This window comes from Athene noctua, chromosome 17 (genome assembly GCF_965140245.1).
Source record: "Athene noctua chromosome 17, bAthNoc1.hap1.1, whole genome shotgun sequence".
Lineage (NCBI taxonomy): Eukaryota > Metazoa > Chordata > Aves > Strigiformes > Strigidae > Athene > Athene noctua.
Genome location: NC_134053.1, coordinates 3,357,796 through 3,376,344, shown reverse-complemented (window position 1 = coordinate 3,376,344; position 18,549 = coordinate 3,357,796). Strand labels below are relative to the sequence as shown.

General features: G+C 46.2%; 1 protein-coding gene across 5 annotated transcripts in view; it reads right to left on the bottom strand.

Annotated features, from left to right (window-relative positions):
- KDM2B (lysine demethylase 2B) overlaps nucleotides 1-18,549 on the bottom strand; it is a 118,890-nt gene that overhangs the window by 13,520 nt on the left and 86,821 nt on the right. For all 5 annotated transcript variants that reach the window (XM_074921431.1, XM_074921432.1, XM_074921433.1 and 2 more), the window contains 2 exons: nucleotides 4,937-5,161; nucleotides 596-739 (listed from right to left, as the gene is read on the bottom strand). In XM_074921431.1, the coding sequence (XP_074777532.1) occupies nucleotides 596-739; nucleotides 4,937-5,161 (369 nt within the window). The remainder of the gene's footprint in view (nucleotides 1-595; nucleotides 740-4,936; nucleotides 5,162-18,549) is intronic.

Sequence of the window (18,549 nt, the reverse complement as noted above, 5' to 3'; positions counted from 1 at the left end):
GCAGGCCAGGGGTGAGCACTCCTGCAGCCTGAAACTCGCTCGGTTTGTTCTCTAGAGCTACAGTCCTCCTGCTGCAACATTTCCTCATAACATCTTTAAAGCCAGCAGCCACTGGAAGGCACATCTGTGCCTGGACAAACACGAACGAGGAAGCTACTTGTTTGTACTTTGTGGGACACCGCAAAGAGTTACCGATACGGGGAGTGTAACTAACTCATCCAAAAGTACAGGCAGATTTCTCTGTCCTCTTGAGCTTCCCGTCCCAACTGAAACTCCTCACTTCCTTAAACAAGAGGCAGAAAAGAAAGAAAAACAAAACCCCACAAGACATTTGCAGACACACACATTTCAGAGGCTGTCCAAAGCAAGAGTCTCTGCTTACAGGGGATGCTGTTACATCAAAGGATCCCTGCCTGGAGTCAGGGCTGCGTGTGTCACGGGCTGTCACCCTGCTTCTGACACCAACTCTTTGCTCACTGAAGTTTCCAAAGATGAAAATATGAAAGTTTTCCAGTTTCTGTGCACTACGCTTTTCCATTCAGGTGATAACCAATCCAGTTTTTGTTTCCAACATGTATCACATCCTTGTACTCACCTTAAGGCATCCTGGGTGTATGATTTCATTACAAATGGAGCATTCCATTAGCATGAGATTAAACTTGCTCTCCTCCTCTTCCACAGTGTCCTCTTTCCCAGCTTCTCCGCACACCAGACACACAGCAGTATGAGGCAACACCGGCTGTTTACACACATCAGAAAGAAGTTTTGATCAGGAGACGGAAGACATATGGAAACACAAGAACTCAATGTGCATTTACAGTATCCTCATTTCAAAGAGGAGATAAATAGGGATTAATTGTGCGAACTGCTGAAAGGCTCCAGCCCAGCAGAGCAACAAAGGCAAGAAAAACTGGTAACAAGTGGGGCTGGGTACCCAGACCAGGCATCACAGGACATGTTTCATGGATTGAAAGTGCCCTCCCTGTAGCCACATAGATTCACGGGGCATCCCAGGGCTGGATGATAAAGCTTTTTTTTTTGTGGGTGCCTTGAATCTGTGAGCTGACACAGACATTGGCATGCAAGTCACTTCAGTAGTGTACAATGGGAGGGAGAAGCAGCAACCTAGAGCATCACTATTCACATCTATTAAGCTTCACGATCTGACTAGCAATTTGGCAGCTCCCCTATTTTACAAGCAGGTCAGACAGATGTTATGGGACCCAATCCAGGTCTCACAGCAAGCCCACAACAGAACCAAGAACCGACCTTTTCTTGACCGACAGTCTATTATCTAGGGCCCAGCTCCCAACCTGAGCATTGCAGAAAGCACTGCACAGACACTAAAAAGAATTCCTCTCCTGCAAGTGTCACAGTTGAGAAACGCGGGGATTTTTTTTTCTGTCTTTTGCCAAGGCAGAAAGGGAACTGCAGCATCTCACATATCTGTCACCCATGTCAAAGCACTGAATGCCAGTCTAATTAAAAAGCCACCTTTGTGCTAATGAGGAACAAACTTCTGGTTTGCAGTAATAAGGTATAAGCCTCACTGCAAGAAAGAAAAGGAAGATCCTCATAAGCAGCTGGCTCTAATGTGAAATGCAATCGATTAGGTTGCAAGTCCTTAACTATTAAGCAGCCAGAGGCAGAGATGTGGCTTTTCATGGCAAGGATCCCTTGTAGATGGAGTGAATAAAATCCGTAAATGGATACTTGCACACTGTCATGGTTTAACCCCAGCCAGCAACTAAGCACCATGCAGCTGCTCGCTCTCTCCTCCCCCCTCCCAGTGGGATGGGAGAGGAGAATCAGAAAAAAACCTAAAACTCATAGGTCAGATCAGAACAGTTTAATCACTAAATTATAACAATATTAAAATAATAATACTAATGAAAAGGAATACCATAAAAAAACCCAAGAAAAGACAACTGATGCACAATGCAATTGCTCACCACCTGCTGACCAAGCAGTGACCTGCCCCCCAGCCAACACCCCCAGTTTCTGCACTGAGGATGATGTCCCATGGTATGGAATAGCCCTTTGGCTAGCTGGGGTCAGCTGTCCTGGCCATGCTCCCTCCCAGCTTCTCGTACACCTGCTTGCTGGCAGAGCATGGGAAACTGAAAAATCCTTAGCTTAGGATAAGTGCTACTTAGCAACAACTAAAACATCAGTGTGTTATCAACATGATTCTCACACTAAATCCAAAACACAGCACTGTACCAGCTACTAGGAAAAAAATTAACTCTATCTCAGCCAAAACCAGGACACACACCAAACCAAATCTATGCAGCAATAGTGCATCCTTCAGCAAGTCTCAGACAGGGAAAAACATAGCTATAGTAAGCCATTACAGAGTACAGTGTGCTGCCCCACACACCAACATCTGATACATTTATGGCAACACTTTCCTGCTTTTTCATGCCAGTACTTACCCACGCTCCATTTTAAGAGCATTTTGCAAATGCTGTTTAATTCCCACCCTTCCTCCAAGCACAAAATAGGAATCCCCAAGATCCCATTCCACCAGCAGGTAAACCAGAGAAAAGCTAAGTTGTGCAGACCTGCAAGTGCTCTGTCCACTTGTTTTGCCTGATCTCCCACACAGGTATTTCTATCCACACAAAAAACCAAACAGCCCAGGAGCAAAACAGTTTTGCTGGGGAAGGAGCAAGGGAATCCAGGATTCTCCTCTGTGTCCCAGCTAGCTCCATCCCGCTGGCGGGCTGGAACAGCAGTCACGCTGTCACAACTTGTCCTCCCAGCACAGAGGCCCACACTCCCTTCAGACCTATTCCATGCAGCATGAAGTGTCCCAGGCACTCCTGTTTCCCATCTTGATTGAACCAGTGATGCAGAGGAGTTTCTTGTTCTCTGAATGGCAGTACAGGCTCTCTTAAGGCTTTCGAGTTTAATGAAAGTCTGTGTCTATTTAATATTGTCAATGTTATTAACCAGAGGAAAGCACAATCCCAGAACTGCAGGGATCATTACTTCCACAGAGCCTTGCTTCGGCATTTTGGGTTTTTCTTTTTGGCTGGAAGCTGTTGGATAGGTACCACAATATATTACTGCTGCAATTGTTGAGAGAACATAAGGAACAAGAGCAAAGACAACAGGACTGCTTATAGAAACGTAAAGGCCCCTTAAAAGTTACAACAGTTCAACTTGCTAATTTTTCTATGCTTTTGTTGCTCTAAGAAAGTCTGTAATACTCCCCCCGCTATTTATACCAATGGGAACCTATGAAGGACAGCGATGTCTTCTGGAGCACATGCAAGGGGTGGGACAAGGAATCAGAGTACCCCGGCTCCCAAGCCCTGTGCTCTAACCACAGCTTCTGGAAATAAAAACAGCAAATAGCAAGACAAAAAAAATACTTCTTCATTAGAAGACAGGAGATGAGAGGATGACTACACTCATGCAGAAGAGAACCCAGTTCATCTCCAAAAGGTTCAGCCCGTGTTATCTGGAGTGAAACAGCTTAGTATGAAAGTTTCCTTCATCAGTCAGGACAAGAAAGCACACTGCAGTCCTAATTTAATCCCTCCACTAAAAAGGCAGCATGATTTCACTATTTCTTCCCCCTGGAGAATAATGTATTCTTCATCCATGCTGTTCAATTCATGCCTCACTCCAGGAAATCAAGTGTTCAAAAGAAAGACACTTGAGCTGCAAAAGCACACTGTGGAAAGGTAGATATTCTACGTACTTTACTGAAAGATCCAGCAGAGTTGCATCTAATCCTCTATGACAAGAACAGTGCATGGCTTAGAACAGGACATGTAGTGAGCTACCAGAAGCAACTACTGGAAACCTTAAGTGCTTATCAGTTTTTTATCAGTGTCAGACCAAGTCATTTAATGCCTCCACTTCAGTTTCCTCATCAGAATTAAAGAAAAAAAGCCTAAGTGAAAGGAACTGTAACAAGAGTTAAGAGAGAAATCAGTATAGATGGGGTGATATTTCAGTTATGAATAAACAACATTCCTCTCCTTAAGAAAAAAAAACAAAAAAACAACATAAAACCAAACCCTTAAAAGTTGCATAAACAAGACCTTCCAAAGAATCAAGATAAAAGCTAAAGCTCTTTTTTATCCTTGAACAGGGACACTGTGAACATGAGACCTGAGAAGCTCCACAACAGTCAAGTGTGAAAGCAACAGATTCAAAAGCTGCTTGGACAACTTAACGGAAGATTAATCTGTCAATATTTGTTAAATACAAAACTATCACTTATGACTCAAGAAGCTTCTGAGCAACATATCGCAGAAGCCCAGGAAACTCTCTTTGACTTCCTGCTTGCCCTGTTCAGATGCTCATCTAACAGCCATTTCCAGTCCCTGAGGAAGACCAGGATCTTTCCTGGCTTGATGGCTCTTTGGCTCATCTGGATCAGACCCTCTGCCACACCTCTAGGTAACAGCAAACAAATGGAAATTTAGACCTCTAGTAGCCCGGGGCTGGGGTCACCAATGCCAAAATCTTGGGAGGATGCCAGTCAAAGATTTCTCTGTATCTTAATTTGGTTAAGTCGTTAAGATGTTACAAGTCTTAAATAGTTGCACATCAGCTTTTCTCAGGAAATTCAGAAATCCAAACCAAACAGGCTCTTCTCCCTTTGAATCAGAACGTCCCACTCTTCCTCTTCTCCCCCAAATCCCAGAATTTCAGTGCCAATTTCCAGCGTACTGAGAATCTGCACTTCTGTATTACTGAGCATGAAAGCTGTGCTATTTAGTTTTAGTAGCATTCTGGTTTAAGATTTGGGGAGGATGAAAAGCACCAGGAAGAAGAAATCTGAACTGAGAGGAAAGGAGTGACACCGTTTTGTCTGATCCGCTTTAGCAGGGTTCTCAGTTCCACACCTTGTCGCCAGGACACGCAGATATAGGAAAGAAAGCTCCAAACCAGCTGTAGTGACAAGTACACTTACTGCGATACACTGCCTCATAATGCAGGACTGCTTCATCCTGCCAGGTCCCCCAAATTTCTTCATGTCTTTGCAGAAGTGACACTCGCCGCACTCTGTCCGCAGACACGCCTCGCACTTGCGGCATCGCGTCCTCCTCCGGCGCGCTCCGGCGGTTGTCCGGTTAGCTGCGAGCTTCACTGCGGAAGCAGTGCCCAGCTTCCCTTTGGGCCGTCCGACTGCCCTGTTCTGAAAGAGCCAGACACACAAAGTTAATTGCACAGCCCGCTTCCCACCTAAACTGTACGCATCTTCGATGTAAAACTGACAGATGTATCAGAGTTATACGCAGATGGGTAATACTCAGCAGATGCATACTAGCACTCTTGTAGCTAAAGGAGTTCCTTTACTTTTTCCAGAAAAAAAAGTAAAAAGACAAAGAAACCGAGGCATAAACAAGAGATCCCAAACCTATAGCAAGCCCACTTCAACAGGAGGGCAGGGAGACTCAATTTATGCCCAGTTTAACGCAGGACCAAGTCCCAAGTGATATTGCTTGACTTAGGTCTGCACCATTGCTGAGCTCTGGGCTAGGAAGCTCTTAGGATTGTGCTCAGGTTAAGCCAGAAGGTCTACTTTCCTCTGCTGGAAGTGGAAGAATCCAAGGAGGCAGCAAAAGTAATTTTGAGGTTAGGTGCAGCAGAGAGACCCTCAGCAACAATGGCTCAAGGCACAGCAATCTCCCTAAAAAACCAGGAGAGTACGAACTACTGCCAAGCGATAAAGTAGGCAATAAACCACAAATACTACAAAACCCTTCCAAAGTAGCTCCCCTCATATCCAGTACTGCAAGTGCTCAAAAATAGAACACTAACTGATGCTGTGCAAAGGCTAGAAAGGGCATCCCAGGTCTAGATTTCAATGACCTTTAAGACAGAAGCTAAAGGAGCATGAAAAGATTTTAAATGATTAGGTTAACTGCAGCATATTCACTCTGGATATCTACATTTCATGTTCTCATCAGAAACTCCCTGTTACACCCAAGAACTTACCACTCAAGCCAAACATCACTAAATACCATGTAATTGTATGGGGCTAATTATGCAAGAATTGGCTTGGCTCATTCTTACCACTGACAGCTTTCTCCATAAAGATGGTAATAATAGGACTGCAAAGATCATCTGGATTAGCATTTATACAGTTTTTCCCCTTTCTGCACATCTCTGCATATGACCAACAGACCAGGCAGTTTCACTTTCTGTTTCTGCTGAATTCTGGGCAGTCACCAAGGCAAGGGGCAGGTTGTCTATAGAAAGCCATGCAGAATTTCCACTGCAGTTTTTAAAAGAAAGGGTATGGAAACATCCTACTTGGTACTACAAAAACTTCCCAAAGTGTCCTACTATACAACCCTGAAGAAAAGCCACATGGCTGAGTATTTGATCCTCCTCCCAGCTGACTTAGCAAAGCTCCAGCGACTTTCCCTAAGATGCAGAAGAGCACTGGTATTTTAAGAGTCTCCAACCCAGGAACCTCAGTGCTTGGAAAAGAGAAGCCAGGAGCAAGACCTCTTAGCTTTCTCTCCCACAGACGTACTATCATAACTGAGGTGGGAGAAAACACTGCTTAGTCAATGAGGTTAAACAGATTTCAGCAAGTTTTTAATTATGCTCCTCTAGAACAGTTTTTGTTCTGCTTGCAGGTTGAATCGCACTGTGCTATGTGAACAGACAAGTGTAGCTTCCTTCCCATCAGCAACCACACCAGACACCTCCATCTCAGATAAATTTCAGACACTCCAAAGAATAAATATTTACCCTTTAAACCAACTTTTCAGCCTCTCAAGGATAAAGTCAGTTATGGCAGGACTGGCTTAGAGGCAACCTAGATAAGAGATAATTTCCTTCCTCAGCATGAATCACTCCTCCATTCTCCCTATTAGAGTCTCCTTCCACTAGCAAGGGAAGCAAGACACAAACCGAAGTCTAGACATCAGTGGGAACAAGTTAAACCAAAATACATACAACAACCTGGGCAGCTCCCCCTGCCAAGAGCACATGGAAGATTCTGCATGAGCATCTGACTCCTTCCAACTAGGTTTGAACATGATTAAGTTTTTTTAAGAAGGCAAACAACAGATAGGACCCCATCAGAATGGTCTTTTTAAAATGCAGTCTCTTTCAAGGAAAAATCAAACTCGGTACTTTTCCAGCTGATTCTGCCACAGTAATACGAGCCAAGTCCTAATTCTGAGGACAGCATCTTAAGCTCCAGTACACCGCAAAGATGCAAGTGGTTAAAATGCAGTGCTTGAACATAGAATTTTAGAATAAAAAAAAAAAAGACAGGAAGGTGAAGGTACAAGAACAAGTCTGAAGCCAGACCACACAACTCAGCTTTCCTTACAGATCACCACACAGCAGAGGTGCAGACCTCTGATCTCACTGTATGTAATATTTCTTACCTACCCACAGCTCTTCACTGCTCATTAGGAAATTCAAGCAATTGTACTAGCTGGGTTTGTATTAATTTACCAACCGACCCATCCTCAGTCCAAGCCACGTTTTCACTCCAGGATGTCACAGCCAGCAAGGCTAGAGGGGCCTTGCAGGAATTCCCACTAGTATCTAGTTTCAAGGGGCTCCAAAGTGGTTGCTTAAAAACTTCCACAGAAGAAAATCTGGCCTGTGGGTTGCTATCCCAGAAAGAGGCTGGGATTCAAGGGGGTAGAAGGAGCCTCCAACATGACTTGGGGTTTATTTAGCACATGGCAGACAGCCAGATAAATTCCAGGTCGATGTTAGTGAAGAGATGCTGCAAAATTTCCAGCCCAGACTGCAGTTTTACAATGTACCAGGCCTGGTAGCGAAAGTAAGTGAAGATTTCTTTCCCAGCTCCTGTTCCCATCTTTGTACTGCAGTTTGCCACCTTCCTAGCACAGATCTGTGGACCTGTCTTGTAAATAATAAGCAACTGTTAGAGGACAGCAGGATTCCTTAAGCTGGGTTCACCACGGTGGCCAGCAAACAGCAGCTCCACAGCCGGGTGACACACTAAGCCCTAAACTAGGTTTAAACCGGTGTAGTCTCCCTCCTGTGTAGCAGATCCTATCGTCTCCTTTCCAAAGGAGGTGAGCTGAAACCCTCAAGCACAGTCTGTGCCTGCTTACTCTGTAGTCCCCAGCAGCCACCTCTGAGAACTGTCAAAAAGACAAAGATTATACCAAATCTGAAGATTTTTTTTCTGAAGTGTTACAACAAAAAACAGGGAGTTGAGACAGAGCCCGCCCGGAATGCTATCACAAGCATTCCCCTATTTTCTCCAGCGCCTCCAGAGGACCCATGCCCATCCTTCTCTGGCCAAAGCAAGTCTTCAAAAGATGGGCAGGAGAATGTTCAAGTGATGGCAACCACTCTCCCAATCTCCTAATGAAGCTCTGCAAACAGCTGCTGAAACATATTAGGATTAATATGGTAAATACCTACCTCTATTACACTGCAAACTAGAAAGCTGGTGGACTTGCACTGCCCTCTAAAACAAGACCTGTTAACAGGACATCCTGCTAGGGTTTGGTGGTTTGTTTTTTTTTTCGTTTGGGTTTTTTTGGTCCCCTCCAGATTACTGCCATGCAATACACAAAGGTAACCTCCTCCTGCCCCTGAAGCAGACTGTACCATGGTCTCTACAGCACCTGGGTACTGGAAGTAAACTTAGGCCATCAAAGGTAATACACCATCAACTACGAAGCCATTTACAAATCATTAATTTGGGATCACCCTCGAACACCACAGTGATTAGACACACCCATTCCTTAGACAGGAAAGGGGACAAATTTGCAAACTGATTTTCAAACTGAAGTGCTGAGCTCCTACAAACCCCAGGGAATTAGATAACACTCCAGTTGGACAATAATTAGGGGACTGTGTAGGGTGTCATAAACAATTGAAGTCTCTCTCAACAGGGCTATGTAGATCTCAGAATAAGCCCAGGTATGACACTTTAAACTCAAACCAAACGCCTAGAAAATGCTACGGGAAAAAGTCACTACTCAGGACATTAGTTTATCTTGGCTACTGACAAACAGTTGGCTGCTGGGAAGTTTTCACTGCCTGCTTACAGGTACCTGACCACAATTTCACCATATTTCATTTCCCTGCTCAGCAGTGACCGAAAAGCCACCCACCATCACGAGGGTCAAAAGCAGCAAAGGCACTAAGGACCTCTGCCCTGAGCACAACCCTTACTACAACAGAAAGACAAGTCTGATTTTTACAGCAACAGATTTCAAATCTTCACAGCTGTAAAAAATAACTCAAAAGACCTCGAGTAAACAAAAATAGCAAGAGCCTCAAGCTTTGGAGACAACACTTCAGTAGCTATCAGCTGTTAAATGCATCATTAAGTAGGTGCTGATGTTCCCCAACTGCTATCCCAACACCAGGAGGTAACTTCACACAAAAAATCCTCTGCTCTGGAGAGGAAGATCATCAGACCCTGCTGCCAAGTCCCAGGAAGGAGGGGTTCCTGGTCCTAAAAAACAAGGCTGACCAAGCCTGCAGCCTAGAAACAGGCTCTTCTGCAAGCGGCCTTTACCTGGGCATGGGTCTTTCCACCACTCAGCTTCAGTGACCTGCTTAAACTGCTGCCAGTGGCACTGTACCATTACTTCAGACTCAACAACTCTGAGAAAAACCCAGGGCCATGTGCAGAGCCCTTCAGAAGGGCTTATCACGTGGCCAACTCAGTGAGACCCTGAAGCGCTTCACTTCCCAACCAAGTACTAGCTGAACACCTTGTGTATCCACTGTGTAAATCTCTCCAGGACAAGACACCATACATGTGCAGTGTTCATTGCTTTAAGGTGCTGTGCCACGTAAGTTCATCCCTTCCGTCTGCAAAACAGGGGTGATTTCCTTCTGTAACACATGGACAGATTCAGATTATTGTGATTTGCTGTGGTTTGCCCAAGTCCACGCAACTGTATCAGCACTGAAAGACAGACAAGGGCTCAGGACTTCCCAGGTGCCAGTCCTGCACTTAGATCTTTATATGGCACTGCAACCCAGTACAATTGTTTGACCAGAATTAGAATAGACAAATTTAATTACCAGTTGTTTCTTTATAATATCTGATAAATAAACACTATGGAGAAAAAAAAAGCCACACACATTAACCCACAATTCATAACTGTAGTCAGCTAAAACACCACCCTAAACAGGCTGGGTCACGGGCTGACACTGGGTGCTGGAGAATCCCACGGGGTGCCACAGCAAAGGCTTCTGGTCAATTATTTCCTTGCCTCTTCCCATAGCATCAGAGGTGTGCAGACACAGAGGTGTGCAGACACAGAGGTGCATTTTTCAATTCAAACAGGGTGGAAGTTCTGGAGGACAAAGCTCCCTGCTTGCTGCCCAGGGCTAGCAAGCAACACTGTCCCGACTGCTGCAGCGGCGTGTCCCTCCCCTAGCCTCCTAGGCATGCAGTTCTGGCCTTCCTGCTAAGAAAACCAGTCAAATTGACAATTACCAGCAGTGGTGTAGAACAGCAACACACATACCAATGCAATGGACTGAGATCCACCAAAGTCACTTTACCAGAGGTCTCTGAAACAGACCCCGTCATTAACTCTACATTAACCCTGAAATGCAGGGACTGGCATTAAACTGCCTGGCAGGCTGACAGCCTGTTACACACACACTGTCTTGCACTAGATAATCACAACCAAGTCAGCAGCTCCTCAGCATTAAAACCTTACATCTCTTCAGCAGTTAACAGAAACCCTTGTCAAAGGAAGAACTTGGAGGAAGAAGGAAGAAAGGACAGGATGATGTGACTGCAAGAGTTCAGGGGGGATGAGGAAGAAGCTAGTTTAAGACAGAAAAAAAAAAAAAAAAAAAAAATCACACCGATGCCAATAACATCCTTACAAGCAGTATTAACTGAAGAGTGCAAGCCAACACCACAGATCTAACATGTCTGACTACAGCGTATCAGCCCAAAGTCTACACACACCAACTCCAGGGGAGTTGTTTTCCTCTAGCAGTGGCTGTTTACAAGACTCCTATCACCCATCATCAGCACAGGCTCCTGCCGGGGTGGAGGTGTCCTGCAAGACAAGGCCAAGGTCCCCCATTACGCGAGCAGCATCAGAGGGAAGGGGAAGGCGGTGGAACTTTTCCAAGCCCAGCCATCCCCAAATAGGACTAATGCTCTCCACACGTTCACTGCCACCATCTCCTCCAACTCATACCTACAAACTTTCTCACCCTCTCGGGCAAAAAAGCAGCGTGGCTCCTAGTGATCACTGGCAGGCGACCACACAGAGCTCCACTACTGAATAAACAAATCAATTTGCCACAAGTAAATAGAAAAGTTGATACCTCACAGGTTCATCTGGGCATTAGTGACACTCCAGCAGCTTTTCTGCCAACTACGTTGTTTAGGGTGTGATAAACTGGCACGTCAGTGCCAATACAAGTGCCCCCGTTTATTTTCCTCTGGTGGTGAGGAGGTAGAAGTTAGGCCTAGACTGTGGAATAAGATATATTGGCAAAAAAAATGCTTTTGCAGATAAGCTGTATCCAAAGTAGGAGCTCTTAAAAAGAAAGACAGACACAAGTTATACAGACTTGGGGCACATTGTGCAAGTGTAGTTTTTCTTCTTACTGTTACTTCAGGACAAATCCCCCTACCCACACCCAGGAGCTTCTTTCTCAGTCTGTTTACACACGCTGAAGCGTCACCATCAAAAACTGAATTTCTTCCTTCCCTGAGCTACCCAGCAAGGGCCAGCACCAGGCAGGACATGAACCCCAGCACCCACACACCTCCAAGCCCCCAGTGCTGACTGCAACTAGTACAAGCGCAGTAAATCCTACCTGCTCTCGTGCTGGGAAACCTGGCAGTCTTTTTGCTTTCCTAGTTTACACATAGACTAAAGAAAGAGGAATCAAAGTCAGAAGAAAGTTTGAGCGACAAAACCCACAGGTCCTACCCAAGCACTGAAGTTGTGCTGCTCAACTACACCTGTAGAGCTGAAGCCTTTCACCTGTTACACACCAGAGACTAATGGCAGTAGAAGCGCTACATGATACCAGTGTGACATGTCCCGTGTAAAAAAATGTAGTAACTACACAAGCTAAAGCAGGCTTGTATGAAAATACAGTTGGATCCACACAACGCGTTTTATCATGGAACAGTTCTGAACAAAGAAAAAAAACCACCCCACAGGTCTTTACTCCGTAGGTCACAGTGTTATAATTTAGGATCAGAACAAGCCTTTTCAGAAATCCGCAAGAAGGCTCTCCACTTTCTTGTATTAATTTTTAACTATTAAATAAAAAAATTTGCTATCAAAGCCTCAGGTTCTAGAAGAGCTGAAGAATCCCAAAACATAACCAACTTTCCAAATTCATCCAGCAAGAACTAGCACCTCCAGTAGCTATTGCACAGCTGGTACAATGCAGCTGAGATCAATCTGCTCCCCGAACATTACCTCTTTTCAAAAAGCCTACAGTAATCACACCAAAACAGAGAAGCAAATGGAAAAGGCCTGGTGTGGGACAAAGTTTAAGAAAAGAAAGGGGGCTGGGATATTTTAACTACCAGGTCTGGGAGCTGAGCAGTGAATTGAGCAGCAGCACAGGCCTGCACATTCACACGATCTGCAGAATTAAGTAAAGCCTTAATAAAGTTACTTGTCCAAGATCCAGCTTAGGTTCGTGGACTGACACTACACCAGGCCAGGGCAGCACATTAACATCTCTCTTAAGGTTTCCACACCAGATCTGCCATCCCTGGGGAGCACCCAAGGCACACCAGAATGGCCAGTCCAAACTCTTTTTCAACCCTGCTTTCTTGGTGCAGTTATGAAGCAAAACATCGTAAAGTTATTAGAAATTAGATGGGGTTTGGAGGATAGACTCAACACCCGGCCTACATAGGAACTTCTCTCTAAAAGCAAATTATTAGGCTATTTAAAGAGCAAAACACCTTGAGTTAGGAATAAAACTATCAAGTTTATGTTTAAATTGCATACACATGTTTAATTCTATTCCTGGTGCATTTTTAATTGCTTAGGCAGTTCTTAGAGAGCAAAATCTGCAATCTAGAACATATGTTCTGGATTATTTTTTGCAGATTACTTCATAAATTTAAAAAGTTTATTCTCCTTCCCCCACAGGAAAAAAAAAAAACAAAACAAAACAAAACAAAAAAACCATCAGAGAATAAAGCCTGGAAGTATTAATAAAAGTTCTCTTTTAATTTCAGCACACATCCTTCTCTTTATTCCACATCCCTCGTCCCTGGGAATGGAAAGGAGGTTTTGGCTATAAATCAAACTAAGACAAGGTAGCCGGGCTCAGCATCAGACTCCCTCCTGAAGTCCTGCAGCCCTCTCAGCTATTTGAGGAATCTTATTAGAAAAAAAAAAAAAATTAAAAAAAAAAAAAATTCTGGAAGCGGCAGGGAAACCCCCCGAGAGGCACAATCACACACTCCAAGCGCATCCGCCTCCGAAGCGGCGCGGGGCCCTCGGAGGAGCCCAACTCCCGGTGCCCCCGGGCGCCCGCGGCGGGCGAGGCCGTGCGCCCCGGGCCGGCCCCGCGGCGGGAGGCTCCCGCGCCCCGCTCCGCGCCCCGCGGACACGCCCGCAGCCGCGGCGGCGCCGCCGCCGGGCGCGCAGCCCCGGGGCCGCTCCCGACCCCCCCACATTGTTCCCCGTCCCCGCTGCCGGCGCGGCTCGGCGCTGCCCGGCCCAGCCTCCTCCCCTCCCTTCCTGCTGCAAACTTCGCCGCCCGCCCCGGACCTGCTCCGGCCCCAGCTCGGGCCCCGGCCCCGGCTCGGGCTCCGGCTCCGACTCGTAGTCCTCCTCGTCGGCGCTCGCAGACATGGCCATGGCTCATGGTGGGCCCAGGCGGAGCCGAGCTGACATGGCTGGAGCGGCGCTGCTGGCGGAGCCCCGCTCCCCGCACACACACACACACATGCAGGAGGAGGAGGAGGAGGAGGAAGGGGGGCCGTGCATATTCATGCCAGGCAGCCAGGAAGGGGCTGGCCCTGCCGGCACGGCCAATCGCGGCCCGCTTGCACAAAGCCGGCCTGCGGGGACAGCGGGGACAGCGCGGCCGGGGCAGCGCCGGCCGCCCCGCCGCAGCCCAGCCCAGCCGGGGCCGGCGGTGGCTTTAACGCCCTGCTGGCAATTAGTCCCCTGCTGGTAATTAGCCCCGCGATCTGGAGAGCGAAGAAGGAGGGGAGGGAGGGAGGAGGGGGGCGGGCCGATGCTGGGCCTGCCTGGGTGTGCCGAGCGGGGCTGGAGGGGAGGGGATGCGCGGCGCTGGGATGCGCGGCCGCCCGCAGGGTGCACGGCGCTGCACGGGCTGCCGGAGACAAAGGAGACGCGCTCAGACAGACAGACAGACACAAACGCCCCCCCCCCCCCCCCCCCGCCTCGCTACCTGCCGCTGCCAGGGTCGGGACGGGAGGAGGGAACCTCCGTCCCTCGGGAGGAGGAAGGCACGGAGCAAACTTTGGGATTTCAAGCGATGAAGCCCCTGCTGCGGCAGCACCAGCGCCGGGATGCGATGGGATGCGGTGATGATGGGATAACAAGGCGACCCGGCTTGCAGAGCTGCTCGCATCTGGCCTCACGCTGCTCCCCGTGCAGGCACCCCCTTTTTTTGTTTGCTCCTGAGGAACCATTTCCAGCCCCGCTCGACATCCTGACCCCACTCCTGGGGTTTTACAATAAAATACCCTCCCTGCGCTATGAAATGCTGCCCAGCAGTCGGTCGGGGACCTGTTCTGGATCCAAAGGTCACAGCAGGGCCAGCACCTGAACGCGGACGCTGCCTTCGCCCTCGAGAGCTTGAGGCTGAGGGTCAGGACACACAGGCCTGAATTTGAGCGCTGAGAATTAAATTTCCGATTGGATTTATGGGCCTGCTTTCAGGGGAAATCCCGATTCCATTCAAGTTGTTAGGATTTTGCCTCTGGCTCCTACGCCCACAACACAGAATTAAACATGAGATTAAATATTTGCATGTGCTGAGCAACCAAGAAGCCATAAAGAAGCACATCTAATGGTCCCTGTATCAGGATTTTTTGCCAAACTAGTTTCAAGTTCAGTTCCCTTCTCTGAATTACCACATGGCCATACAAAAACTTTGGGTAGCCCAGAAAAGGAGGCCAGCAACAGGCAGGAGCAGGCACAGGAGCGAGCAGCAATGCTGCCTTACACCCACTCACAGCCCCTGTGACACCGTGATCTACACAAAGCCTGGTCGCTCAAGTTTAACTAACAAAACACAGTCAAACTTGAAACACATATTTACAGGAGAGTGCTGATAGAGCCAAGTGAATCATTTAATTATGCCCCTTCCTTATTTTGAATACCTTAAATATCCATTTCTTGTTTGTACTTCTGTCCTCTCGCCAACTCAAACTCAAATTACGGGTACGTGATGGTATTCTCCCAGTCCTGCTCATCCACAAGGCCGGGAGTGGAGCATTTTACCTGCAACACAAGATGGGGCTCTCCAGAATGGGATTGGGTACGTTCAGCCCGTCTCCTCGGGTTTCTCTCTTTCCCCATTGTGTTTGTACACAACTAGGAGCAGGAGCTGAGGCATGAAAGGCATGTGCCTAAGGCCTTGGCTTTCAGAACCACAAGGTAATATCAGAATCCAGGAGAGAGGAAGGGGGGGATGCGCGTCTCAAAGACAGGCCTACAGAGGAGAGCTTTAAACTACGGAGCAAGGATAACTGACATGATTACAGCAGTGTTTGCGGTTCGATTACACAGTTGGCCTCCAGCAGAGGCAGGAGAACAGATGACATCCGGAAGGAAGACGCCTGGTCCCACACCTGCCCATGGGCAGACCAAGTCTCCACTAGCCTGTGCCAATTCCACGCGAGGCTCCGCGTAACCTGGCTCACACTTGCTCATCCCTCCAGCCTTTTGGCTCCGTAATCCAGACAGGAGAAAAAAAAAAAAAACCATAACTTGTGACATCCCCCAAGGACAATCCACCAGTCACACCACAGAGAAATGTCATTCACAGCAAATTAAATCATGACATAGATCATCCTACTCCTCTCATCTGCAACGCATACTAGCACTCTTGATATTTGCATTAGCCTATCTGGGCTGCAGCAGGTCACCAAGTGTAACCCACATCAAACCTCACTCCACAGCCAGCCCTGCCACGGGAGAGCGTGTTCCAGTCTGCTGCTTACAACAGCAACACAATTGACAAATGAGCTCTAATTACGAGGCCTGTGTTAGGAGTGAAGACACACATGCCAAGAAGATCTCGGAATGATTTCCAAATGTGAGGTAAACATTGCTGAGATGGCATTTAAAAAAAAAAAAAAAATTGGATAGGGTATGATATAAAATAGCAAATTGGGAATCAGTGGGGGGAAAACAACACAATAAAATAAACTTTTCTGATTATAATTGCTCTCAAAGAATCTCATCTTGTACAAGAGCAGCTAACCATTTAAAGAAATATTTAACACACAGAAAGAACTATTAAGAAAGCATTTTCCATCTCAATTCTTCCAGTGTGTCTACACTAGAGAACACTAAATTACGACAAATAGTGAACAACCCTTGTGTGAAGAATGTGTATTTGACTAGCCTGGTGCAGTTTACATGAGCTTAGAAAACAAAATAAGCAGCACTGACCCTAGTCATGCTGGTATTGACATAACTGTGTCCATACTTCAGCTTCACGTGGTGTAATTTAGTAATAAATAGCATCCTTAATTAAACTGCTGAATGAGCCTTAGTGAAAACTGCACGAAAACAGACAGTACCTTCTATTCTGAACTGTTGCTTTGATTGCACCTCACCTGAAGTCATATATAAGTCTCATCAATATCATAATCTTCTCCACAGAAACCAATTATGTTGTCACAAACTGAGACAATAACCTCAAGCAAAGAATAAACAGCAGGAGCAGATGAGTGCCAAAGAACCAGATTTTATTCTCATGCAAATATCCTTAAGTAGTAAAACCAAGATGGGGGGAGGAAGACTACAACCCCTGCGCCGTACTCACTTGCTCCTGAGCATCTTCTGTACCAACAGATTTCAGCTGCTCCTACCAGTGCTAAATAGGATCTGTGTTTTCATAATAGACACTAGAGTTTAGGGTTCTGTGATTCTCAATGAGGTGAAATAAAGTTTTTAATGTGGCACACCCCCCTTTGATTTAACCTTCCCTTTAAACTTTTTATGCATCTTAATAGAAAAGTATATTTAGCTGGTACTGGAAAAAAATATTTACATTGGAAAAACCACCTCAAACTGGTTTATATGGAAGCCCTTGAAAGAAGATCTTGTGATTTGAGCTGCTGGTGCTTTCTGCAGGCCAGCACATATGTTTCTGAAAAGGAAACCCACTGAGATGTTTATGAGTCACGATTATTGACCTGTATCAGAATAAGAGAGTTACCCAATAGCTTTCTAAGGTTCATTGTTTTGGTGTAAGTGTCCATTCACATGAAATATGATCTTAACTGTTGGGCCTGGGCAAATTTCACGACACTTTTCTCAAGAGTTCTAGCCAATATTTCAGTCATACTCTCAACACTAGCAGTGACATTCTGACAACCTAAATATCCATCTAGTATCATGATCTTACTACTTCCTACTATCTATTCTACCTGAACTATGACATAAGAGTAGTCATCAGATGCACTGAGTATCCATCAAAATCTCTTTAATAAACAGTCTGATTGATCAACCTTAGATCAACTAAAGACAAAATAATAAATTGATTGCTCCCTTCATGTAATGCCTATACTGCACATACTTTCCCTAACCAGTATCCAACACAGGAGAAGCAAAGGCAGCAAGTGCTGTATGACTGTCTCTTGAAGGACAAAAACTGTGGACTATTACAGTAGAGGAGCAGCACCCAAACCAGCAAGAGCCCAGACAGAAGGTGCTCATAATAACTCACTCACTCTCTCTCTTATAAACCTTAAAACCAAAACAATCCCCCCAAAACACCAACATCCCTGTCATCTTAGAAATATAATAAATAAGACTGCAGAGCAGTGAAACATCAAGTTCAGCTATCACACAAGACAGGCTCTTCTCTACACAAAGAGCCATGGCCAGATTGGGACTACCCACTGGGAAATGAGGGAAATCCCACCATTCTTCCTTCTTCCACAGATCCTTACGCCACAGAGTGTTTCCACAGCACATTTTGTGTCTCCAAGAGCCATGTTCTGCCTGTAAATGCAAAAACTAGGCTCCTAAGAAGATAAGAAGTGACTGCCACGCTGTGGAGGAACATGCAAATAGATGTGGCTGCTAGCTGAAAGAGTGCATTAACCAGGATATGTAACCTGCTTTCTTGTAAGTGGCTCGAGTACACTCTGACGCAGCACAGAATGCTGTAAGATGGTCAGTTGTGTCCAACGTGTGGGCAGCAGCTTTAAAATCTAGAGACCAAACCCAAACATTTAGAGGCAAACAAATGATAAGCAAAGGAAAAGCTGAAGTACAGTTTGTCTCATGAGAGCTCAGGTGCTCTCCTGTCACCTACAAACCTGATTTGCATTTGTAGGGAAACTTCCAGGACATAAACAACCAAACCACACTAGACTAAGTCTCT